Source organism: Bos mutus, chromosome 21, assembly GCF_027580195.1.
Source record: "Bos mutus isolate GX-2022 chromosome 21, NWIPB_WYAK_1.1, whole genome shotgun sequence".
NCBI lineage: Eukaryota > Metazoa > Chordata > Mammalia > Artiodactyla > Bovidae > Bos > Bos mutus.
The window spans coordinates 40,432,803-40,459,712 of record NC_091637.1 but is presented as its reverse complement, the minus strand read 5'-3'; the positions used below and the strand labels follow the sequence as shown (position 1 = coordinate 40,459,712).

The 26,910-nt window shown below is 38.2% G+C and overlaps 1 protein-coding gene and 1 pseudogene across 1 annotated transcript in view; both read right to left on the bottom strand.

Annotated features, from left to right (window-relative positions):
• The window catches only part of SCFD1 (sec1 family domain containing 1), a 113,176-nt gene that overhangs the window by 19,143 nt on the left and 67,123 nt on the right, over positions 1-26,910 (bottom strand). The window contains exons 16-19 of the mRNA XM_005896640.2: positions 23,654-23,724; positions 20,485-20,564; positions 14,214-14,276; positions 12,301-12,376 (exon numbers count right to left, since the gene is read on the bottom strand). Of these exons, the coding sequence (XP_005896702.1) occupies positions 12,301-12,376; positions 14,214-14,276; positions 20,485-20,564; positions 23,654-23,724 (290 nt within the window). The remainder of the gene's footprint in view (positions 1-12,300; positions 12,377-14,213; positions 14,277-20,484; positions 20,565-23,653; positions 23,725-26,910) is intronic.
• Positions 17,041-20,463, bottom strand: LOC102277306 (oxysterol-binding protein-related protein 9-like; annotated as a pseudogene).

Sequence of the window (26,910 nt, the reverse complement as noted above, 5' to 3'; positions counted from 1 at the left end):
ATCTTAGGCAAATAAAATTAAAGTTATTTCATTATACTCTAGATATTTTTGTTGGCCAGGAACTCCTTAATATAAACACAAGAACCAAATGTTCAAGCTCACTGAATGTACTTCCTGAATTCTATTTAAAATCTGAAAAAAGGTAGCTCAAAATTGTACCTTTTAAGTTTTGTTTCAAATAAACTTGAGTTTGTTCACTTAAGAATGTGAGTCTAAATCATACCCTTCTCTAAAGAATAACTGGGTACAGATTTAAATCTTAAAAATGCTTTAAGAAAACTAGTTACATATTTATTCTTAGTAACACCAACAAAAGATGAAGTACTCTGTGACAAAACAGGAAGAAATAATAAAAGAATTCTGGAGCAAGGCAACATTATAAATTATAGCATTTTACTAAAATTATATCTATTTCTCTAATTTACATTTAACTCTGAACTGTACTATGCTATTAGGTATATGCAATGGAGAAAAATTCACTAAAGATTTTATATAATTGGTAAAGCCATAAGACTCATATTACTTTTACTGTATTTGCAAAAATAACTGGAAAATTGAATACTTCACTTAGCATAAAAGTAAAAATTAAATTTTACTTTGTATTTAATAGCTCTGGTGTATCTGAAAATAAGCCTACCAGTGAACAGGTCATTAAAAAACACTAGAAAAATTTCTCTCTAGCAGAACAGTTCAAAAGTTTAAGAGCCCAGAGACTATTCTTTATGTTTTTGTTTGGTCTTTACAACCAGGTAACACTGAAAGAGTCATCAACCACTTCCACGTTATACAATATTCACAGATTGTCACATATTAAGGAAAACTTCCAGTGTAGAGAATGATAAAAGAAATACACAGTGTCCTTAAAGGCTTAAGAAAGAGCACTTCAGGAAACAACTTCTGAGATCTCTGTCACCAACTACTGCTCTACCTAGCCTAAATGAAGCCTTCAGTTAGTGATTTAAAGAATCAATCTTATATTGATAATCATTTATATACAAGATAATTACTGTTGTTTAGTCATTGACTCATGTTCAACTCTTTGGCAATCCCATGGACTGCAGCCCATCAGGTTCCCCATCCTTAAAATTCTAATTGAAATAACTGAACTGTGGCAGCTAACAGACAGAAAACAGCATAACAAAACCATATAATTTTCTTCACTCAGCAGATGGTCTGTTCACTCATCTTAAAGACACAAAACAATTGTGTACCTCAATAAAAGGCATATAAATGAGATTTACTCATATGAAAGCCCATTATTTAAAAAATTCCCAAGCATGTTTTTAAATCAGTCAATCCAGAAGGAAATCAAACCTGAATATTCACTGGAAGGACTGATGCTGAAGCTGCAATTCTCTGGGCACCTGATGCAAAAAGCCAACTCATAGGAAAAGACCCTGATGCTGGGAAAGATTGAGGACAGGAAGAGAAGGGAGAGACAGGGGATGAGATGGTTGGATGGCATCACCGACTCCATGGACATGAGTTTGGGTAAACTCTGGGAGTTTGTGATGGACAAGGAAGCCTGGAGTGCTGCACTCTATGGGGTCGCAAAGAGTCGGACATGACTGAGCGACTGAACAACAAGTGTGTTTTTCATTGTTTTTGGAAACTGCTTCAGAAATAGAATGAAAAATGTTATTATCTAGGTTCAGTTCAGTTGTGTCTGACTCTTTGTGACCCCATGGACTCAAGCACACCAGGCCTCGCTGTCCATCACTAACTCCTGGAGCTTGCTCAAACTCATGTCCATCGAGTCAGTGATGCCATCCAATCTTATCCTCTGTCGTCCTTTTCTCTTCCCCACCTTCAATCTTTCCCAGCATCAGGGTCTTTTCCAGTGAGTCAGTTCTTTGCATCAGGTGGCCAAAGTATTGGAGTTTCAGCTTCAGCATCAGTCATTCCACTGAATATTCAGGACTGATTTCCTTTAGTCCAATGAATATTCAGGACTAATTATCTAGGTTACTAACTAAATTTTTATTAGTAGAAAGCACACCTGAATATCCTAAATTAAGGATTACTATGTTCAAATTTCAAATATATGAACATTAGAGAAGAAAATACAGTGAAAAATTAATTTCTAAAAATCCTAAATGCTTTTATGATCATAGTCATATTTTGTGATTTCAGTCACTGGAAAAGTTTAAAATTCTAAGTCAGAAGGGATCTACACAGTAAATCCAACATCCCCATCTTATAGATGCTGCTGCTGCTGCTGGTGCTGCTAAGTCGCTTCAGTCATGTCCAACTCTGTGCGACCCCATATACGGCAGCCCACCAGGCTCCCCTGTCCCTGGGATTCTCCAGGCAAGAACACTGGAGTGGGTTGCCATTTCCTTCTCCAATGCATGAAAGTGAAAAGTGAAAGGGAAGTTGCTCAGTCGTGTCCAACTCTTAGCGGCCCCATGGACTGCAGCCTACCAGGTTCTTCTGTCCATGGGATTTTCCAGGCAAGGGTACTGGAGTGGGGTTCTTACAGATGAATAAAGAATAAAATGGCACCCCACTCCAGTACTCTTGCCTGGAAAATCCCATGGATGGAGGAGCCTGGTAGGCTACAGTTCATGGGGTCGCTAAGAGTCGGACACGACTGAGCGACTTCACTTTCACTTTTCACTTTCATGCATTGGAGAAGGCAATGGCAACCCACTCCAGTGTTCTTGCCTGGAGAATCCCAGGGATGGGGAAGCCTGGTGGGCTGCCGTCTATGGAGTCACACAGAGTCGGACACGACTGAAGTGACTTAGTATAGCATAGCAAAGAATAAAATATATAAAGTAGTATATTTTTTCCAAGCCACAGACATCAATGGCAATAAAATAAAGAAACAAGATTACATGGACTGAATAAAACACATCCAATCTTCCATCATTCAGTTTCAACAATTATTAACTTATGACAAACTCTTGTTTTATTTGTATTCTCACCCACTCCCCAGTTCCTAGGCTGTTTTAAAACAAGCCCCCAGTATAAAATCATTTTGGCAATAATCTGTCTTCTGAAAAACCTGTCTGCAGGTCAAGAGCAATAGTGAGAACCAGATATGGAACAATGGATTTATTCAGAATTGGGAAAGGAGTTCAACGAGGCTGTACACTGTCACCCTGCTTGTTTAACTTACACAGAGTACATCATGTGAAATGCTGAGCTGGATGAATCACAAGCTGGATTCAAGACTGCCAGGAGAAACATCAACAACCTCAGATATGCAGATGATACCACTCTAAAGGCAGAAAATGAAGAGGAACTAAAGAGTCTCTTGATGAAGGTGAAAGTGGAAAGTGAAAAAGCTGGCTTGAAACTCAACATTCAAAAACTTAAGATCATGGCATCTTGTCCCGTCACTTCATGGCAAACAGAAGGGGAAAAGTGGAAACAGTGACAGGTTTTCTTTTCTCGGGCACCAATATTACTGTGGACAGAGACTGCAGCCATGAAATTAAAAGATGCTTGGTTCCTTGGAAGGAAAGCTATGACAAACCTAGACGGTGTATTAAAAAGCACAGACAACCCTTTGCTGACAAAGATACATATAGTCAAAGCTATGGTTTTTCCATTAGTCATGTATGGATGTGAGAGTTGGACCATATAGATGGCTGAGCACCAAAGAACTGATGCTTCTGTGGTGAACTGTGGTGTTGGGGGAAGACTCCTGAGAGTCCCTTGGACTGCAAGGAGATCAAACCAGTCAATCCTAAAGGAAATCAGCCATGAATATGCATTGGAAGGATGGGTGCTGAAGCTGCAATACTTGGGCCACCTGATGCAAACAGCCAGCTAATTGGAAAAGACCCTGATGCTGGGAAAGATTGAAGGCAGAAGAATAGGACGACAGAGAATGATATGGTTGGATGGTATACTGACTCAGTGGACATGAGTTTGAGCAAGTTTTGGGAGGTGGTGATGGATAGGGAAGCCTGGAGTGCTGCAGTCCATGGGGTCACAAAGAGTAAGACATGTCTGAGCGACTGAACAACAACAACACTATACTATTCACCATTATATTCTTGTACAATTGTCTAGTCAAGGCTATGGTTTTTCCAGTGGTCATGTATGGATGTGAGAGTCGGATTATAAAGAAAGCTGAGTCCTGAAGAATTGATGCTTTTGAACTGTGGTGTTGGAGAAGACTCTTGAGAGTCCCTTGGACTGCAAGGAGATCCAACCAGTCCATTCTAAAGGAGATCAGTCCTGAATGTTCATTGGAAGGACTGATGTTGAAGGTGAAATTCCAATACTTTGGCTACCTGATGCGAAGAGCTGACTCATTTGAAAAGACCCTGATGCTGGGAAAGATTGATGGCAGGAGGAGAAGGGGAAGACGGAGGATGAGATGGTTGGATGGCATCACCAACTCAATGGACATGAGTTTGGGTAAACTCCGTGAGTTGGTGATGGACAGGGAAGCCTGGCGTGCTGCAATCCAGGGGGTTGCAAAGAGTCGGACACAACTGAGCGACTGAACTGAACAACTGTCCTCAAATAAATATATTCCAAACCTGCAAAGATCATTCCAGTGGTTTTAGGTGATCGCTGATACTTGTGATGCATAAAACTTATGCTGCCCAAGAAACAAAAAGGTATAAAAAGCTCTTATAAGCGACCTAGAAAACTGGACATGACAAAACATCCTATTATTTCTATCTATATTTTTTATAACTTAAAATGTTTATTCAGATAAAAAAAAAATCCAAACCAGTATTTAGAGATGTGAGGCATAAATGAGAATTTTACAAGCGTGAAACAAAGAATTCATCTCTACAAGTCTTCTTCTTTGATGTCTCTTTTCTCAGTTCCCAACCTGCCCCAGATCTCTTAAAACCTGTAGCAGTTCCTTTAAATTTTAAAACATTAGGACAGTGTAACTTTAAAAATGGCTATGTGTTTAAATATTTCTAGAGCAAGAGACTTTTTAAAAGTACTGAATTTACAGAGATTACACACCAACACATACACACAGGTTGAGGTCTGGGAGGGATGTAGAGAAACAAGCACTGTAAATCACTGCATATTGGTACATCTTTTCTGAACAGCAATTTGGTAATATTTACCAAGGACAATTAGAAATGTTCACCCTTTTGATTCCATAATTCAATTCTAGTAATTTATCATACTGAAATAAGTCAGAGATGAATACTCTCACCTAGAAAAACTAACATTTAAAACCTAGTTATATACCCTTGAGTATCTTGTATTTTGTTAAAACATACTGAATTTACTGTTTTATAATACTTTTATTTTTATTTTACATTTACAATGAACCGCTATCCCCCAATCAATAACCAATGTCCCCCAAATGAGTGAATATTTCCTTGAATTCTGAAACTAAAAAGTCTTTTGAACATCTATTAAAAAAGAACAACACTGGCCTGGCTCTCTCCTAGCAGTGGTGACAGAAATGTGATGTAGAAACAGGTAACCACCAATCATTTCAAATTTTACTTCTGTAAATGAAAAACTGCCTATATCAAAGCAGTATGTTATATGCAATGTTAAGAACAGGAAGGTTTGAGGTCACAGAGGATCATCTGTTTTTATATTTTGCAAACTTCAAAGAAAACAAATCTTTTGTTAGCACAAGAAAATATTTAAGTGAATCAGTTTAGATACTTCTTACAGGCATCATTCAGGGATGTACATCATGTGACTCTAAGGTAATAAGTTCAAAGAGTAAATATGGGTATTGAAAAGACTGAAGCCTGTAATTTCTCCGTGCCATCAGTTATTTGTGAAAGGATTCCTTTGTTTAGGCAATTTTACTACTGGGATTTCCTTCCAACAGCAAGATATGAATTCTCCTCTTCAACTGCACATAGTCGCAGACTCCCCATCATGAGTCACTGCCTTGTTGTGGCAAAGGGGCTTGCATAACTCAGTGAAGCTATGAGCCGTGCCATGCAGGGCCATCCAAGGTAGATGGGTCATAGTGGACAGTTTTGACAAAATGTGATCCACTGGAGAAGGGAATGACAAACCACTCCTGCATGCTACTTGTGAGAACTGGATAAACCATGTAAAAAGACAAAAGTCTATGACACTGAAGGAAGAGGCCCCCCAGGTCAGAAGGTTTCCAGTGCGCTACTGAGGAAGAACAGAGGACAACTACTAATAGCTCCAGAAAGAAGGAAAAGGCTGGGTCATATCATAACAATACTCACTGTGGATGTGTCTGGTGATGAAAGCAAAATCCGATGCTGTAAAGAAAAGTACTGGATAGGAACCTGGAATGTTAGGTCCATGCATCAAGGTAAATTGGACATGGTCAAGCAGATGATAAGAGTAAACAGCAACATCTTAGGAATCAGTCAACTAAAATGGATGGAAATGGGGGAATTTAATTAGGATAACCGTTGTATTTACTACTGTGGGCAAGAAGCCCTTAGAAGAAATGGAGTAGCCCTCATAATCAACAAGAGAGTCCAAAATGCAGTACTTGGATGCAACCTTAAAAATGACAGAATGATCTCAGTTCATTTCCAAGGCAAACCATTCAAAATCACAGTAATCCAAGTCTATGCCCCAACTACCGATGCCTAAGAGGCTGAAATCAATCATTTCTATGAAGACCTAGAAGACCTCCTAGAACACGCACACAAAAAATGTCCTATTCATCATAAGGGATTGGAATGCACAAGTAGGAAGTCAAGAGATTCCTGGAGTAACAGGCAAGTTTGGCCTTGAAGTACAAAATGAAGCAGTGCAAAGGCTAACAGAATTCTGCCAAGAGAGAACACACTGGTCATAGCAAACACCCTTTTTCAACAACACAAGAGACAACTTTACATAAGGACATCACCAAATGGTTAATACCGAAATCAGACTGATTACATTCTTTGTAGCCAAAGATGGAGAAGCTCTATACAGTCAGCAAAAACAAGACTGGGAGCTGACTGTGGCTCAGATCATCACCTCCTTATAGCAAAATTCAGGCTTAAAGAAAGTGGGCAAAACCACTAGGCCAGTCAGGTACAACTTAAATCAAATTCCCTATGAATATGCAGTGGCAGTGACAAAGAGATTCAAGGGATTAGATCTAGTAAAGAGAGCGCCTGAAGAACTATGGACAGAGGTCCGTAATATTGCACAGGAGGCAGCGAACAAAATCATCCCCCAAAAAAGAAATACGAGAAGGTGAAGTGGTTGTCTGAGGAGGTTTTACAAATAGCTGAGGAAAGAACAGAAGTGAAAAGCAAGGGAGAAAGGGAAAAGTACACCCAACTACATGCAGCTTCAGAGAATAGCAAGGAGAAACAAGAGAAGGCCTTCTTCAGTGAACACTGAAAAGATACAGAGGATAACAACAGAATGGAGAAGAATAGAGATCTCTTCAAGAAAACTGGAAGTATCAAAGGAACATTCCATCCACAGATGGGCCAAATAAAGGACAGAAATGGTAAAGACCTAAGAGAAGCAGAAGAGATCAAGAAGAGATGGAAAGAAGAACTATACAAAAAAAGGTCTTAATAACCCAGATAACCACAATGGTGTAGTCTCTCACTCAGAGCCAAACATCCTGGCGTGTGAAGTCAAGTGGGCCTTAGGAAGCACTGCTGCCAATAAAGCCAGTGGAAGTGACAGAATTCCAGCAGAGCTATTTAAATCCTAAAAGATGATGCCATTAAAGTGCTGTACACATTATGTCAGCAAATTTGGAAAACCCAGCAGTGGCCACAAAACTGGAAAAGGTCAATCCTCATCCCAATTTCCAAGAAGAGCAGCACTGAAGAATGCTCAAACCACTAGACAATTGCCCTCACCTCCCATGCTAGTAAGGTTACGTTCAAATCCCTTCAAGCTAGGCTTCAGCAGTACATGAACTGAGAACATCCAGATGTTCAAGCTGGGTTTAGAAAAATCAGAGGAACTAGAGATCATATAGCAAACATCCACTGGATGACAGAGAAAGCAAGAGAATTCCAGAAATTGACTACACTAAAGCTGTGGACTGTGTGGATCATAAAACTGTAGAAAACTCTTCAGTTCAGTTGCTCAGTTGTGTCTGACTCTTTGTGACCCCATGGACCGCAGCACGCCAAGCCTCCCTATCCATCACCAACTCCTGGAGCTCACCCAAACTCATGTCCATTGAGCGGTGATGCCATCCAACCATCTCATCCTCTGTCGTCCCCTTCTCCTGCTGCCTTCAATCTTTCCCAGCATCAGGGTCTTTACAAATGAGTCAGCTCTTCGCATCAGGTAGCCAAAGTATTGGAATTTCACCTTCAACATCAGTCCTTCCAATGAACATTCAGGACTGATCTCCTTTAGGATGGACTGGTTGGATCTCCTTGCAGTCCAAGGGACTCTCAAGAGTCTTCTCCAACACCACAGTTCAAAAGCATCAATTCTTCTGCGCTCAGCTTTCTTTATAGTCCAACTCTCACATCCATACATGACTACTAGAAAAACCATAACCTTGACAAGACGGACCTTTGTTGGCAAAATAATGTCTCTGATTTTTAATATGCTGTCTAGGTTGGTCATAACTTTCCTTCCAAGGAGTAAGCGTCTTTTAATTTCATGGCTGCAGTCACCATCTGCAGTGATTTTGGAGTCCCCCAAAAATAAAGTCAGCTACTGTTTCCATTGAAAGGGGAATAGCAGACCATCTTACCTGTTTCCTGAGAAATCTGTGTGCAGTTCAAGAAGCAATAGTTACAGCTCTGTATAGAACAACTGACTGGTTCAGGATTGAAAAAGGAGTATGACAAGGCTGTTTATTGTCATCCTGTTTATTTAACTTGTATGCTGAGCACATCATGAGAAATGGCAGGCTGGATGAGTTACAAGCTGGAATCAAGATTGGCAGGAGAAATATCAACAACCTCAGATATGTGCCACTCTAAAGGCAGAAAGTGAAGAGGAACTAAAGAGCCTCTTGATGAGGGTGAAGGAGGAGAGTGGAAAAGCATGTTTAAAACTCAATATTATAAGAGAGCCAATGGGAATTTGCTGTATGACTCAGGGAACTCAAACCCAACGTGGTAACAACCTAGAGGGGTGGAATGGGGCAGGAGGTGGGAGAGATGTTCAAGTGGGAGGGGACATGAGTATACCTATGGCTGGTTCATACTGATGTTTGGTAGAAACCAACACCATACTGCAAAGCAATTATCCTTCAATTAAGAATAAATAAATTAAAAAAAAATTACAAAAACTAAGATCATGGCATCTGGCCCCAAAACTTCACAGCAAACAGAAGGGGAAAAGGTGGAAGTAGTGACAGATTTCCTCTTCTTAGGCTCTAAAATCACTAGGGATGGTGACTGCAGCCATGAAATTAGACGATGATTGCTTTTTGGAAGGCAAGCTATGACAAACCTAGACAGTGTGTTAAAAAGTGGAGACATCACTTTTTTGACAAAGGTCCGTATAGTCAAGGCTATGGTCTTTCTAGTAGTCATGTACGGATGTGAGAGCTGGACAATAAAGAAGGCAGAGCACTGAAGAATTGATCCTTTTGAACCGTAGAGCTGGAAAAGACTTTTTTTTTTTTTAATCTAATTTAATTTTATTTTTAAACTTTACATAATTGTATTAGTTTTGCAAAATATCAAAATGAATCCACCACAGGTATTAAGAGTCCCTTTGAAAGCAAGGAGACCAAACCAGTCAATCTTAAAGGAAATCATCCCTGAATACTCTTTGGAAGTGATGGTGAAGCTGAAGCTCCAATACTTCGGCCACCTGATGGAAACAGCTGACTCACTGGAAAAGACCCTGATGCTGTGAAAGGTTGCAGGCAGAAGGAGAAGAGGGTGACAGAGGATGAGATGGTTGGATGGCATCACCTATTCAATGGACATGAACTTGGGCAAACTCCGGGAGACAGTGAGGGGCAGGGAAGCCTGGTGTGCTCAGTCCATGAGGCAGAGTAGGACACAACCTGGCAACTGAACAACAACAAACTCATACAACAGCCAGTGTGTCTGACAAAAGTCAGACAGAATCTTAGAAACTAGTGGTCCCTCCTCTGTCTCACATATAAAATCATTCTGTCCATAGTTGATGATAAGCAGAGTGGCATGACTAGATTCTCTCCTAGACAAGACTATACTCTTTTTTGAGGCTCTTCAAACTCTTTTTCAACTAGGCCTTGACTTTTGGACTTCTGTGTCCATCTCTGCATTATCCACTTTTAGAAAGAAATCTGCTAAGTCAGTTTACAGATAGAACCCACATCTCCTCGGTATCTCCCCATCCTTGACATCTTTTCAGTTTCCTCACCTTTTACCACCTCTCAGGAGATGTCCAATTTCATTAGCCTGCCTTCATCAAGAATCCCGTTAGGCTGGTTTAGCCAGAATCTTCCTTTAGCCCTCATGTTTTCTCTTAGTAATTTTCCATCCACCAATACCTATACCCTGCTACTGAGCTCTAATTTCCCACTTTTCCCTGATGTATTTGGAGTTAAGCCCAATCTCTCTCCCAGACTTCAAAACCCCACTGCAGTGGTCCCAACGTTGGCCTTTCACAATGGTCCTCCTGAATAAAGTCTGCCTTACTGTACTTTAACAACTGTCGTGAGTAACTTCTTTTTCTTAACAAGTGCTAGGTTCAACTGTAAGTACAGTATGTTGGGCACTAATGTGTCCAACCTGTTTTTATGCCTTTTCACCTTTAGCAGTCCAAGAGAATAAAGATAAACCGACCCACAGAAGTACTGAGAACCAGTTAGAAAGTGGATTAAGTATTCAGTAGTGGCCTATTACCAGAAGAGACACAGAGGGGAAGGACTGAAAATAATTCCGAAGAGGGATAATTAAGCTAAAAAGTGTTCCCAAGTACTTAGAAAGCAATGCAATCTGGAATGTCTCTGAAGGAAAGTTAGGAAGTAATCAGCCTTTTAATTTAATCTTAAGAAATTAAGATTTTTCACTGTTCTTCATTAACACTACAGGTTTTTACAATACAATGTTATTTACTTATTCAAACAAAAATTGAATACTTTTCCACACTGCTATGGAAAATTCAAAGATGGGGAAAAAAAATTTCTTGCTGTCAAGAAGTAAAACAATACATGTTGGGGCTTCCCTGGTGGTCCAGTGGTTAGGAATCTGCCTGCCAATGCAGGGGACATGGGTTCGCTCCCCTGGTTCAGAACTGAGCTCCCACATGCTCTGGGGCAACTCATAAGCCCGTGTGCCTCAACTACTGAAGTCCACACGCCTCAGAGCCCACGCTCGACAAGAGAAGCCGCCTCAGTGGGAAGCCCGTGTACTGCAACTAGAGAAAGTCCGCATGTAGCAATGAAGACCCAGCACAGCCAAAAACAAATTAAAAAAGCAAAACAAAAACCAATATATGTCAACTGTATCTCAATAAAAGTGGGAAAAAAAGAAAATATAAACAACATCAATACAAAATATCACAGGTAAATATAGTAAGAAAGATAAAAAGTGTGGAAGAAGTTCAGAGAAACAAAGATCTAGTTTATTCTGAAAACAAGTAAACAATATTCAGATCTGAATAACTGATATTTTATTTCTCTTAATTGGCCTTTAAAATCCTTCTCACTACAAACTGAAGTATCTATGTGTAAAATACTACGTCTCAGATTTGCCTTAAAATATCCCTAAAAACAAATAAAAAAATGTAAGTGGGAAAGATGAAACAAGAATGGCACCATGTTGAGTATTGAAGCTTGGTGAAGGGTTCAGGAGAGCTTGACATACTAATGTGTATTTGAAAATTCCGTAACAAAAAGTTAAAAACAAGTTCAGTTTGAAAAGAAGCCAAAGCAATTAATGATCCCTCTGAAGCAGAAATATCTATATATTAGAAAAACAGAAAAACAACAGAAATACAAACACCATTAAAAATCTTATGTTTAAAACTATTATTCCAAAATGAAATGTGAAATCAAGCTATAGTTGCATTATTCCCAAACACAAATTCTATTTAAAATACTTGTAATTTACACAGGCTTTTAGACTATTAATATTCTCCTAATATATGTTAAAACTTAAATGATATGCATTTATGTAACAGTTCATTATTTTAAAATTACGTTCATGTTTTTCAATTAACTTATTTTCACAAACCTGATGAAAGGAAATCAAAATGTCATTAATGTAAGAAGAGCAAATTTTTTAAAAAAGCATAAAATTATAGAGTTCTGAATTATATATGTAAAATACTCTCATATTCTTGAACATACCAGTAAAGGACCCCTTGATTTCATTTTATTCCTAATTTTGTGCTTGAATACATCTAGAAGCTGCTCTAGCTAAGCAACCAACCTGTTAACATTTATATTCAAAAGTTACCAGTGTATTTTCTAACAGCCGTACTTACTTGCTGTTTCAATACCAGGTTCTTCACTCCTTCCATCACAAATTGTGATCCGGTATTCATGACTCGTGATAAGAGACTAGGTGCAAAAGAAGAGCACTGCACTAAGTACAAGTCCTCTCTCTGATTAACTACAGGTAAAATGCTTGTCTGATTACACAACACATGCTGATGAAGCTCACTGTGCCTACCACCTTTGCTTTCATTGAACAGAAGTGACCTGAGAACGTCTAACTTCCATGGATATCACTGCCACAAATTTATTTAACAATAAAACAGTAAAAAAACATTCTGACCAGTCGATAAGATGTAAAACTAGAGTGCTGTCCTCAAAATGAACATTTTAATTGCTAAGCCTTAGCTACATATCAATATTTAGGTAAATTATTAGCTAAAGAGAGTTCCTTGAATTTCCAGACTGTCTTAATGTTAAAACAATGTATTAAAGATAGTAATCCAGAATATTAAAAAAAAGTATATACATGTATAACTGAATCACTTTGCTGTACAGCAAAAATTAACACAACATTGTAAATCAACTATATGCAATTTAACAAAGACAGTAATTAAGACGACTCACTTTAGGAGTTCAGAACACACTGACATACTGAAAACACATATGTCTGGGAGTCTCTGAACAGGTCGGAAGCTACAACCTTCTCTGTATCACAGCTGCTAGACCTAGTCCTGCACTGTTTGCTCTTCTGTCCCGCACACAAAATCTATCACATAAAAATGTGAGAGCACAAAATGCCCGATGAATTTTACTTCAACTCAGTAAGAATGTCCAGTGTCTGTATTTTACCAACAAAAATAACACAAATGACTTACCATATTGGTTTTATATTTGTGGTTCAAAAAGTATTTTATGTGGAATCAAAGGGTATTTTGTGGGACAGAATGGAAATCTTGCATTTTGATATTAGAAGGCTAGGGAAGGCCTTCAATCATCCAAGATTTTCTTATAACACATTTTATTAAAATCCTCAACTACAAAGTCCATAAGAAATCTAATAGGCTTTTAAGATTCAGTAAGGTTTTAGGAGAGAAAACTGGAAAGCCTATTTTATTAAATACATGGAAGTAGTTTTCCAAATATATTTTCATTTTCCCTATCCTGTCCTCTTCCCCTCTGAAATGAGGAGATGGGCAGGATGGAAATCATTTCTTTAACAGAAACAAGAAAACCTAATCTCTGTTGGACTGACTAGTTCTGAGGTGATTCCCAGGTACCAGGTAACTCAGGGAGTGAGAGTGGTAACCCACACAGCACTGTCTGAAGGTGAGGCCAGCTGGATTCATTTTGCCAAGGGCTTACATGTTCCTGCCTTAGGCCAAGTGCTTTGGTTTTCTGGAAATTGTTTCATTAAAATCGGCAGCTCAGAGTGGGGCCAGGGTAAACCTGTTTTCCTCCAGTTTCATGTTTCTGTTCTAAGCTCCAAAAAATAAGCTAGGAATTTGAAGCTAGTATGGTAATGAAAAGAGCAGTTAGAATCACTTTGTTCAGCTCCTTTGAAAATCACACATACTGTACAGGATTTTTTGGGAGTCAGAAGTCACACCCAGCCCTGAGTACTTCCTCTCTATCATTTAGCACTATGCCTAGTTCCATCTAAAAGCTAGGTCTTGAATGTCTGTATTATCAACACTGATAGAAATTCATGTATCTTCTGAAAACGAAAAACATAATGTCTTAACAAGGAAGCATACGAAGCCCTACCATGTAAAATACATTAATTTACACTTTAAAATTAGAATTTAACCTACCTAAGGAAGCCAAAAAGCATGCTGACATTTGCTCTATATCACAATGAAAACTTTCTGCACACGAAATGTCACACAGTTTTCAAGGCATAAAAGTCCAGTTATGGCTGGAGTACTAGACTTCTTCAATCAGAATTATTAAAAATACGTACCCCATTGGCTTAGTGGTGGTGTTGCCATAGCTGGTGGGAGCTGAAGCCATCTTGGCAAAAGCCCTATGAAATAAGAAAGTTATGTTTAAAAGTTAATTAGCTGAGCTAACATTTAGTATCACAGCACTGAAACATTTACTAACTAGGCATTTAAAAATTTACTAACTAATCGTAAGATTTACTATGCAGTTTCTGAAAAGAAATAATTTTTCAACTAATACAATGTTTCAATACAATGAGCACAATTATACAAACACTGATTACATAATCTGCAACCATGAAAAATAATGTTCAAGTACAGAGCAATTGTTACCAAAACACTGAAATTCTTTAAAAACCACTAATTCATTATTAGTTCCTCAAACTTAAGGATCATTAACATGAAATAAAGACTTTCTGTTTTAAAAGAACAATTATGTACTGATTAATCTCTTTACCGTTCTCCACATTCCATACTCCCACATTCCCAGACACATGCCTTGATTCATGCTGTCCTGTCCTTTGGGGATACAGATTCACTGTATATTCTCCAATAAAAACTGTACATTTCCTTTTAAGATTCAGCTCAAAATCACTTTCTTATTATTGCTATTCTAATTCTGCTACTCAGTGATTTTTCTTTTTAGTTACACACACACTTTTATATTGAACTGCATACAGTCATTTATTTTCAGATCTTTCTAAATGTACAGAATGTTTTTAGCTATAGAATTTTTGAAGGCTGGGCAAAAATATGGCACTTAGCTGCATTAAAAAAAATATTTTCCTTCTAGGAATATGTTCACTACAGAGAATCCAGAAAACACAATGCTCCTAGAAGACCTCTACCACTTAGAAGTAAACACTGTTAAGATTTTGGCATATATTCTTTTAATCTTTTGACATATGTATACACAATATATATGATTTAAAAACAAAATCAGTATCATATTGTACACACTATTCTTTAATGTTTTAACAGCATGCCATAAACATTTTTATGCAAATCAGTATTCTTTTATAATTTCTAATCATTTCCAATGCTTTAGTCAATGGAAAAAAAATTATCTATGTAAATACAAGAACATCTTATGAAAGTAAAAAAAAAAAAGAATGGAAATCACTAAGATTTGAAGATGAAACACTAAAAATACACAATTTCAATCGGGACAAAATTTGCTGATACCATTAGAGAAACTTCAAACACCAAAGTCACAATTTTGTTCAGAAAGGAGGATGTGAATCAATGGTTTTCAGCAGTAGACTGGAATTTCTGCCTTTAACAAAAATTTACTTTTCACTAGAAACAACAATATCTAAATATAAATAATATGTTATATCTAAGCAATAAAGGGGTTAAATAAAGAGTATTACATTTATATGGCTGAATATCAAGCAAATACTAAATACAACCATTGGAGACTGTAGCTGATCCTTAAGCCACATGGGCTTGGAACCATGCAGGTCCACTTATATTTTTGTCAATAAATACATATTGCAGTACTACATGATCTGTGGTTGGTTGAATCCTCAAATGAGGAACCAGGGATACTGAGGGCCAGCCCATTGTTAAGTAATACTCTGATTTTTAACTGTGTGGAGGGTTGGCATCCCTAACCCCCAGGTTGTTCTAGGGTCCGCTGTATTTAAGACAATGAAAAACTGGCATGATGAAAGTTAATGGAAAACCAGAACACAAACTGCATCTGTAACAATGACTTTCTGATTGAAAAACATGTAATATGCATAAAAGGATAAACACTAAAGATTACTTGTAGACTTTGAATGGGGAGATTACAGGTACATTTTTATTTTCTTTATACCTTTCTCAGTTTTCTAAAATATTCTTCAATAAACTGGTATAACCCTTATAATGAGAAAGAAAAATGTTACGAATCAGAAATTGTATATTTTATAACCAAGTAAAATGATGCCCAAGATTGTCTTCACTCTTTTAACATCAAATGTTTGATTAAGGAGTTCCACATAATGTAAAACACAACGACACATACGACACAGCCAAATGTGTTAAGTGTATATGTTATAAAAGTCGGAAAAGATGGTTTCCAGTACCTTCTGTTAAACTAAGGTTTGTTGTCTACTTTTTTTCTTATAAGAACACAATGAAATAAAAGCAAAACTTGAAAAAACAAAAGTATAGATAATAAAAAGCACTTGTAAACTCACAATTCAGAGATATCTGCTGTTAACAATTTGGTATGTGTCTCATACCATGCATATTTTTTGATATGCTGAGGTAAAAAAGCATATTCAATCCCCTACTCTTAAAAAATAATTATTTTAAGAAATAATTTAAAAGTATTACTGAAGAAAATTTGGAAAATAAAGAACCCAAAAGGTAAAAAAAAATTCTACTACTTGGATTTACCCACTATTAGCATTTAAGTGAATGTCATTTTAGTTATGCTTTATATGTGTATATCTATACACACACACACACACACGCACATGCAGGCAGATAAACGGAAAGGTAAGAGAGGATTACACCATAAAAACCAAGTTTGGCTCAAGGGCTGCCTACGCACAGGCTTTCCCTGATCTCAACAAATTTTAGCTAATACCCGTAACAAATTAAGATCTTATCACTTATTTTATTTATATCACTTAATATGGTGAATATGGTTTAACACAACTCTGCTCATTCATTTGCTTGTTGACAAATTGTTCAACACAAATGTAAATTCAATGAAAGCCGAGGCCTTCCCTAGCTAATTCATTATTATATTCTTAATGTTTAGAAGAGTCCCTAATCACTGAGACAAAGGAAGTTATTTATCAAACAAATCACTGAATAGTAAACTATATTTTCACTTTATAACATACATGGCCATTTCCCGATGGTCACTGAACAAGTCTTCCACAACATGATTTTTTTGTGGTTGTTGGAAAATTACTTTATGAAGCCTTAAAAGCATTGAGTATAATTAATGCTTTATAATTAATATAAATAAAAAAGTGGCAGAGTTAGATACAATTTAATAATAGTTCAATTCCAAAATAAAAATTATTTTAGGTGAGACCATGAAATTTCCTAACACGTGATTTTAATACACTGTGCTAAATTTTCTAAAACTCAGAGGAACTGGTATTTACAGTAAATGGAGTATTTATGAAAAATCTGGCACCACCTATATTATATATATGTGTATATAGAACCCAAGATTATATGATCTAGGAAACAAATGTTGTACATCTCAATAGCAGTACTAGAATGCAGAGTTTAAGATTGGGATTTACACCATGAGATTTGGAAAAGGAGCAGACATTTTGTTTTCAAAACCTGAAGTTTTTCTCAAGACCAAAATCAACACTATAACTCCCAGACAGGAAAAAGGGAAGCTTTGCTTGCATTAATTGTTCATCTGCATCAGAAAGTCTACTATCTCTGAGATAGGAACCACTGCAATAAGAAGGGGGTGAACAGGTTCTCCCAAAGGAAGACTGTCACTTAATTATGCCTCCTGCCCTGGAACCAGGAGCAAACTCTGTTTCCCAACCTAATTAACACCAAGATGTTTCAGTAATGGTTCATCATAAACCCAGCATTCTCCATCTTCATGAAACAACCTTGTCTCCCATTGAATTTCCTTTTCCTTCCTTTTTTGGGCTTCTGCTCTTTGTCTTTCTTCAAGTCTATACCTGGCTTCAGCTGCTACATCAATGTCTCTGATTTTTAAGTTGAAAGTGACATCTTTCCAAAGGCAGCGGGATTCATATTCATTCTGATCTTCCAGCTTCCTCATTTTCTTCTTCATTATAGGCAACTTCTTGGTATCTATAAAAACTGCATTTCCCCCTGTCGAGTGTTTAGCATACATTACACCATTCCATTCCCCTTCAATTGAGCAGAAAGACTTCTTGTCATTTGGAGAAAAAATCTCAGGGGTAATTCTGTGCTTCTTGGCCCCATAGAAAGGTTTAGTGTGGAAGACAATATTTGCGCTATAGCCAGTTTTGGAACAATTAATTTTGCTTTCTCCGCCTAGTTCCACCCAGGGCACCATGAGGACAGACCTGCCGCAGCCACCGGGGAATGTGAGAATACAATGTTCATTATGCTCTAGACACGAGACACAGCCCTGCCCTATGTTGTGCACCCCAACTGACATCCTGAGGAATTTTGATTTGGTCCAGATATGAGCACGGAATTGTATCTTCTTAATAAAACATTGAGCATAAAAGGCTGAAATGGGTGGATGATGAGAAACCTGTTCAGCCACGGATGTTACACTATTCTTGGAAACCCAGGGAACTGGTCCTTCTGAAACTAGCTCTGCACTCTCTTCAGTATCATTTGGTAATATGCACTGACGCTGAAAGATTTCTCCCAAAATGGGGTTGTATGGCTTTTTGGTTAATCGATCCTTTCCTTTCTGCATGAAAGGTTGAGAAATACCATTTCACAACCTGAACCATTCGGTCTCTGGCATCCTTCTGGTCACTAATACTCACAAACAGGTCCGGATGTGTAAAAAACTCTGCCTATGTTTCTAAAAGAGATCTTTTTTCAAGAATAAATGTTGGAAGAACTACCTTTGTAAGATCCAAGTCTAACCTGTGACAACAGATGCATGATAATGCTTTTGTGCTCTTCCACTGACCTTGCCTCCCCTTCGTCATTTCCATCATCATGTGAATCGAAAAGGTCAGCATCACTTGTTCCATTGCACATGGAAGAATTAAGTGATTCTGTGGTATCGGGGTGCTTTAGGCTATTTCCCGAGCAGCTGTGTGTCAAGACTGGATCAATAGATCCAGAGGAATCTATTAAGTGTTTTGGGGATGAGCCACTTTGATGGAACTCATCTGTATCATAGAATTCATCTTCATTGCTAGAGTAAGAGAACTCTGGGACTTTGGAGACAAGTTGACATGGCTTGGATAAGTCAGACTACTACTAGGTGGTGAGTGGCCACTGCCTATACTATTTGGTGTTGGAGTCTGATAATGTCCCAAGGTTGCTAATACAGGTCCAACTGGTAGAGAAGATGGATGCTGCTCTGACTTACAGAACCTCTGAGTAGTTCTGGAGGTAAGACAGTCTGGGAAGGCATTGTGTTGACCACAGGTTCCAAGGGACTATTGCATCCACAGGATTAATAGTACTTATAATTCTATCTGCATGATTCTCTGCAATATACTGGTCTTTAGCAATCTGCAGCAACACAATGCAGTGTTTAATTGATTCTACCATGCTATTTGTTGTCTCTTTGAGGGTTTCAATTTCCTTTCTCTGTTCATCATCTGTGTTTGCAGTTTTGAAGTCTGTCATCAAAAAGCTTCAACTGTTCTATCAAGATCTGTAGGTAAGCATCAGCCTCTGTAAGTTTCTTATTAAAGTCTTGGACACTAGGAACAAATCCTGAATCCAAACCCCCAGGGGGCGACGGGATGGCGGCAAGGAGAGAATCACACTCATGCCCAAGGCCTGGGCAAGTAGCAGAGTCCCTGGGAACTCAGGGATGGGAGCCAGACCCTCTCCCAGACCCTCCAGAAGTGGGTCTAATCATTCCGCAAGTGGCCAGCAAGAAAGCCATTCGCCAAGGCCCCAGCCCTCTCTGCCTCCAGGGGAGCCGAGGGCCCCTTCCAAGCACCCCTCTTCGCCCCCTTCTGCTGAATCAACCCACAACATGATTTGTAATGATTCAATGGCATTCCTTGTAGAAATGATATAATTTCAACCCTATTCCTTGACAATCTGGTTGATTTTCAAAATTTGATTATTATAACTGCTTCTAAGATTTTGTAACTCTAGTTTCTTCTTTGGGATTAATTCTTAAGAGAAAGCTAGGTCAAAGCTATTCCTTTTAAAAATACCTTTTATACCAGTGAGCAAAAGTTTGACAATTTATATTTCTAATAGTGGAGTATAAACACATCAATTTTACTGGATCCTTGGCACATTTTCTAAATCTTTGCATTATATTAATCTGCAGTTCTCTAATTACTAGTGAAATTAAAACATCTTAAAAATGTTTTAGAGCCATTTGACCCAAAACATTTCAGTTTTTGACTTTTTCATCTCACACCAGTGAAGAAAATATAGGGGAAAAAAAAGAAAGAAAGAAAAGGCAAATAAAGAAAAGGCAGCACTATTTTATATAAAGTTGTGGAAAAAGTGGGGGGGAAATACATATTTATGCCATTGAACAACAACAAAAAATAATAAGGCACTATTAAATTTTCTTGGTAACATTTCCAGTTTTCTTGGAACTTGACTTCCACTATACTTTCTTAAATGACAGGAACTTAAGAATAAAACAAAACTTACTTCCACTGTTTGATATATTGTAAGGGATTAAGGTTGCATCCTGCATCAGTTAAAGCTTTTTTGTACTGCTCCAAATCAGCCTGAAATAAGAATATGACAAAAACCTTTACTTTCATGAAAGAGACCATTTTGTTTGTTGTCATCTGATTAATCAAAAAGTTGGACTAAAGGCATGAGCACCTAAGTAAGTGGAGTGGTACCTTAAGGGAGCACCCAAATGAGTAACCAAGACAAAAATCACATACAATGAAAATTACCTTTAACAGGCTCCCAAATCACCTAAGCAGTATGGTGTTTTGTCATCCCTCAGCAAGCCCAACAGAGTCAGTTTTTATTCCACTGTTGACATAGATTGTTTGTTCTTGGAATAAGCATTAAATGAAAGATCTGGATTGATCAAGAATATTTCAAAACTGGAAACATGAAGGCAGTGACGCTGACTTAGGGGAATCACTGCAGAATCAGGTGGTCCCATCTCATATTCACTGTAAATGTCCAAAGTTATTAACTGAACAACAGGTGATCTACACTTTTTAACAGTTAAATAGTTCTCTTTCTTAGTCTTTTATTTCCTAACGAGTAAAGTCCAGTTGAATTTATGTCACGGGAGCTATCACAGCAACTCCATCATAAAACTTTTCTAAGAAAAGAAACTTTTAAGCTCACCATCAATCAGAGCTGCTTCATATTCTGGGAGCTGTTAATCTGACAGTGAGCTGCCCTGGTGGCTCAGATGGTCAAGAATCTGCATGCAATGCAGGAGACCCGGGTTTGATCCCTGGGTTGGGAAGAGTCCCTGGAGATGGGAATGGCTACCCACTCCAGTATTCCTGCCTTAGAGAATTCCATGGACAGAGGAGCCTGGTGGCTTACAGTCCATGAGGTTGCAGAGTCAGACACAAGTGAGCAACTAACACTTTCAATCTGACATCAATAGTCAAAATTTGCCCCAAGCCTCTTAATGATTACTTATAAAAAGACATAGTTCTTACCAAAAATAAATAAATCATAAATTCCTGGGCTTCCCTGATAGCCCAGTTGGTAAAGAATCTGCCTGAAATGCAGGCGACCCTGGTTTGATTCCTGGGTCAGGAAGATCTGCTGGAAAAGGAATAGGCTACCCACTCCAGTATTCTTGGGCTTCCCTTGCGGCTCAACTGGTAAAGAATCCGCCTACAATGTGGGAGACCTGGGTTCAATCCCTGGTTGGGAAGATCCTCTGGAGAAAGGAATGGCTACCTACTCCTGTATTCTGGCCTGGAGAATTCCATGAATTATATAGGCCATGGGGTCGCAAAGAGCTGGACACAACTGAGCAATTTGCACTTTCATATATTCCTAAGAAAATATTATAAATAGATTTTTAGAATCCCTTAAGCTATAGGTACACACCTATTAATGACAGAGATCTTTCTAGAAAGAAACTTATATTGTAGTCACCCCTCATTAGCAGTTTTGCCTTCCAGGTTCCAGCTCCTGTGGTCAACAAAGGTCTGAAAATACTAAATGGAAATTCCCAGAAACAAACAATTCATGAGTCTTAAATTGTGCCCCGTTTGGAAAAGCATGATGATATCTTATGCTGTCCTGCTCAGTCCTGCCCCAACCAGTGACATCCTCTGCTCCTGACATCTAACCATCAACATTGTCATGGCTTGATGACACAGGATCACCTGAAGCAGATGATTCTCCTTCACGTCAGAAGGCCCATAGTAGTCTAATGCTACGTCTCAATGCCTACGTCATTCACCTCATTTCATCTCATCACACAGGCATTTTATCAGCTGACATCATCAACATGACAAGGATGAGTATAATAACTGTATTTTGAGAGAGTCCACATTCACATAACTTTTTATTATGGTGTATTGTTATAATTATTCTATTTTATTAGCCATTTTTGTTAATCTCTGTGTCTAATTTATAAATTAAACTTTTTATCATCAGTATGTATGTATAGGAAAAAACAGTATATATGGTAGTGAGGGGGCATTTGGTACTATTAATGGTTTCAGGCATCCAATGGGGGTCTTAGATTATCTCTCCCTTGGATAAGGGGGGACTACTGAACTTTCTAACTAAATTAAAAGTCAAGAGACATATTCCTAGGATAAAGCAGAATTGACGTAAAGCAAATACTGGTTTACTTTTCTGTTTTAACATGTCAAACAAAAAGAAGCCTCACAATCCACCAGACATCAGAAAAATAACTGCTATCAGCAAGGGAAAGCAGTTTGCAACAGCTGTTATCATTCTAGGTGTCTTTCCCAAGGTCCTTACGCTAGTTGCTCATCTAGTAAAACTATACAAGTTAATATCAGAAAAAGTGAACAGGTCTCTGATGCAGCAACAATACAAAAATCACTGCTCTCCTTCTGAGTAAGTCAATTACCTCTGCACGCTTAAAAAATTTTTTCCCTCAAAAGCAGTTGATGGCTCATTAAAGAAAAAGAAAACAACAAAATATCCCACAATCTACTCTTCCACTGAGGGAAAAAAAAAATCTAGAAAGGAAAACCAATCATTTTTCAATAATTCTTAGAAATTTATTCTAATATAAAAGTAGCTTTTTTTTTTACTTTAGTACAAAATTTCAATGCTATTTTTACATGAATCATATGACAGATATGAATCTGAAGTTTAATCTTATGAAATTATTTATATAACTTTTGGAACTTAAGTTATTTTCCTCCGAGTGACTTCTTTGTATTTTATAAAGGACATTAGTCTTAAACAACGCAAAATATTACCAAACTTTTCAGTTAAAGCTTAATTTCTTTTAAGTATTAGTGGCTACAGCTTAGAGAAATGGAACTTCTAGGATCATCACATCATGAGAAATGGTAAGCTCAATCTTTGAAAAAAAGTAGAGCAAAAACTTGGTTAACTTAGTTTAGAATAGTTATTTCCAGAAATAGGAATTTTGGCCACCTGAATTCTGTTCATGTTCAAACAACTTAAAAGTGGTGATATATTTCATAAGTAAATCGTTCTCTTGGTGACAAATACTGCTATAAAATTCAGCAGCAAATAGAACTAGCCTTAAGAAACTGTTTTTCTTTTAAAGGAAGGAATGAAATGATCATTTGGCCATAGTGGTTTTTACTTCTATTTTTGAAACAAGTAAGTATCCCCCTTTCCTCCCAATAACTGAATACAGAGGACATACCTCAGAAGGCGCTTGCTGGGCACTTATGTAATAGATAAGAAACAGCCTCATTTTATCTTCTGGAGTTCCTGCTACAAAGGGGAAACAGATGAGGGAAAAAAAAGACTTTCATAATTCCAGTTGTTATGTATTATAGTCAAGACTATAAACTCAAGGCATACATAAATGTGACAAAATATGCTTGATTCAAATGATTTAACGTTACAGGCACTAAATTAAAATCATGTAAAATACAGATATGGAAAAAGATGAAATACTACAGGACTACAGGATTACCATCTGCAGTCTATCTTCCAAACTGTCTATAATGTTGAGACTAATGTTTCAGATATAAACTCAAAAAGAAAAAAATGGTATAGGTAGGATAATCACATAATTCTAAAACAATACCCTTTTGAAATGCAAAGGGGGATGCTAAATAATACTTATGTAAGGACAACTTTGGAGAAGGCAATGGCACCCCACTCCAGTACTCTTGCCTGGAAAATCCCATGGATGGAGCCTGGTAGGCTGCAGTCCATGGGGTCGCTAGGAGTCAGACATGACTGAGCAACTTCACTTTCTTTTTTCACTTTCATGCACTGGAGAAGGAAATGGCAACCCACTCCAGTGTTCTTGCCTGGAGAATCCCGGGGACGGGGGAGCCTGGTGGGCTGCCGTCTATGGGGTCACACAGAGTCGGACACGACTGAAGTGACTTAGCATAGCATAGCAAGGACAACTTGGTATAAAAATGGGACAATCCTAGGAAACCAGTTGCATGCTCGCCCCACCAGGCACTAGTTTATGAAACCTTGCTGGCTAAAATCATCTAACTGAGCCCAAGGTCATACTTCTGAGATTGGAGCCACTAAATAAATATGTATTTCTCCTCCTTTTGAAAGGTCTATGAAGATTTATAAAAACCATATGTCTATAGTATAATATACCACTGTATTATGCAGATTATATTTGCCTGCAATTTTAGGACAAAATAGAAGATTTCAGAGAAATTTCTTGCTTGCAGTGAGTATTCTGAGCTACTTCTATTATCCAAAGCCTGAGACTGTCCAGAGAATCTTTATTCTCCCCTCAGTTACTGGGTGTGCTCTGGTGCAAAGTCATAAGACAGTTCTCATAGGTAACTCAGTTTCACTATTCAACAAATACCAATATGCATTCTCACTTCAAAGTGTATACCAATATGTAAGAACTCAGAATTGTTATACTTCACTACAGAATAAAAACAAGACTAATTTTTTCAAAACATACTGACTGATGACGCATTGATTTTTTTTATCTTCAAATTATCCTTACTCCCTAAATATGACAAAGACTTGGTAATAAAGATGATTCTTGGTAATAAAGACTCAGGCTGTCCTAAGTTCTTATGTTTACAAATAGATATAGTATTTTAAACATTCTGAAGTAGGTTACAGGATGAAGGGTCTTGTTTAAATCCTAGGATAAAGCTGGTATTTTTGTTTTAACAGTTAATTAGCCTGTCTGGGTTCAGGCCAAAGTTCCTACCAGCCTCCGTGAGTTGTGGTTCTATCATGGACTCTATTTTCAAAACGTCTGCAGTGCTACTCGGCTCTGTCCCACTGCCCAGCGGCCAGTATAGGAATTTGGAGGTCATCTTGTCCTTCACCTTTCAGTCCTTGGAATTGCTGTGTAGGATCAGATTTAGGCACGAACAACTCAGAGGCGAGCCCAGGAATTCATTAACAACTTTATGGGGTTGCTTTCCTGAGCTCCTTCCTTCCTTCTGTAACCTCCCTGGTACTTTCCAGTTTCCTTGGCCTTCCCTTTTTGGTGCTCCAGCCAGAAAGCTTTGGCTTTAGTTACCCTGTTCCATTTCCTGCAACTATGACAAAGCAGTTAGAGGACAAAGAAAGATGAATGAGGTTTGCTGTAGTCTCTTGGGGTAAGGGCTCCTAAGATATGAGAGAAAGGTTTCCCTCCCTTAGAGTTTTAGGGACGTGTGGGTCCCTGCTGTTGCTTTTAATATCCTCAGCATATAGCATGGCCTTTTCTAAGTTCAGTTCAGTTCAGTTCAGTTGCTCAGTCGTCTCCGACTCTTTGCGACCCCATGAACCGCAGCACACTAAGCCTCCTTGTCCATCACCAAATCCCGGAGTCTACCCAAACGCATGTCCGTCAAGTCGGTGATGCCATCCAACCATCTCATCCTCTGTTGTCTCCTTCTTCTCCTGCCTTCAATCTTTTCCAGCATCAGGGTCTTTTCAAATGAGTTAGCTCTTCGCATCAGGTGGCCAAAGTACTGGAGTTTCAGCTTCAACATCAGTCCTTCCAATGAACACCCAGGACTGATCTCCTTTAGGATGGACTGGTTGGATCTCCTTGCAGTCCAAGGGACTCTCAAGAGTCTTCTCAACACCATAGTTCAAAAAGCATCAATTCTTTGGTGCTTAGCTTTCTTTATAGTCCAACTCTCACATCCATACATGACCACTGGAAAAACCATAGCCTTGACTAGACGGACCTTTGTTGGCAAAGTAATGTCTCTGCTTTTTAATAATGCTGTCTAGCTGCGGCGCGGACGGACGCAGCGAGCTAGCTTGCATAGCGCAGGTGTGGGCGTCAGCGCGCCCGGGAGAGGCGGGTAAAAAATTTTTAAAAGAAAAAAAAAAAAAAAAATAATGCTGTCTAGGTTGGTCATAACTTTCCTTCCAAGGAGTAAGCATCTTTTAATTTCATGGCTGCAATCACCATCTGCAGTGATTTTGGAGCCCAGAAAAATAAAGTCAGCCATTGTTTCCACTGTTTCCCCATCTATTTGCCATGAAGTGATGGAATCAGATGCCACGATCTTAGTTTTCTGAATGTTGAGCTTTAAGCCAACTTTTTCACTCTCTTCTTTCACTTTCATCAAGAGGCTTTTTAGTTCTTCTTCACTTTCTGCCATAAGGGTGGTGTCATCCATATATCTGAGATTATTGATATTTCCCTCTTTTCTAAGAGTGGGTGCTTATTCTGCTCAGAGAAGAACAGTTCCTACTCTTCAACAAGGAGAAACATATTTATAATTCCAACAGGGTCAATGCCCTAAAGCCTCTGCTAAAGTTTTTAAGTCATGGGATACTAAGAACTGGAGGGCATGCAATGCTTATAATGACATTAGTTACAGAGGAACTAAATGGAAATTGGAAAAATGTATCCTTTACAACTGTGAGTATTCCAGAGTCTGGAGCTAGCAGCTAAAGGCTGGATCCTCCAGTCACATCCAAGTTTCTACTACAACTGCTATTTTAAAG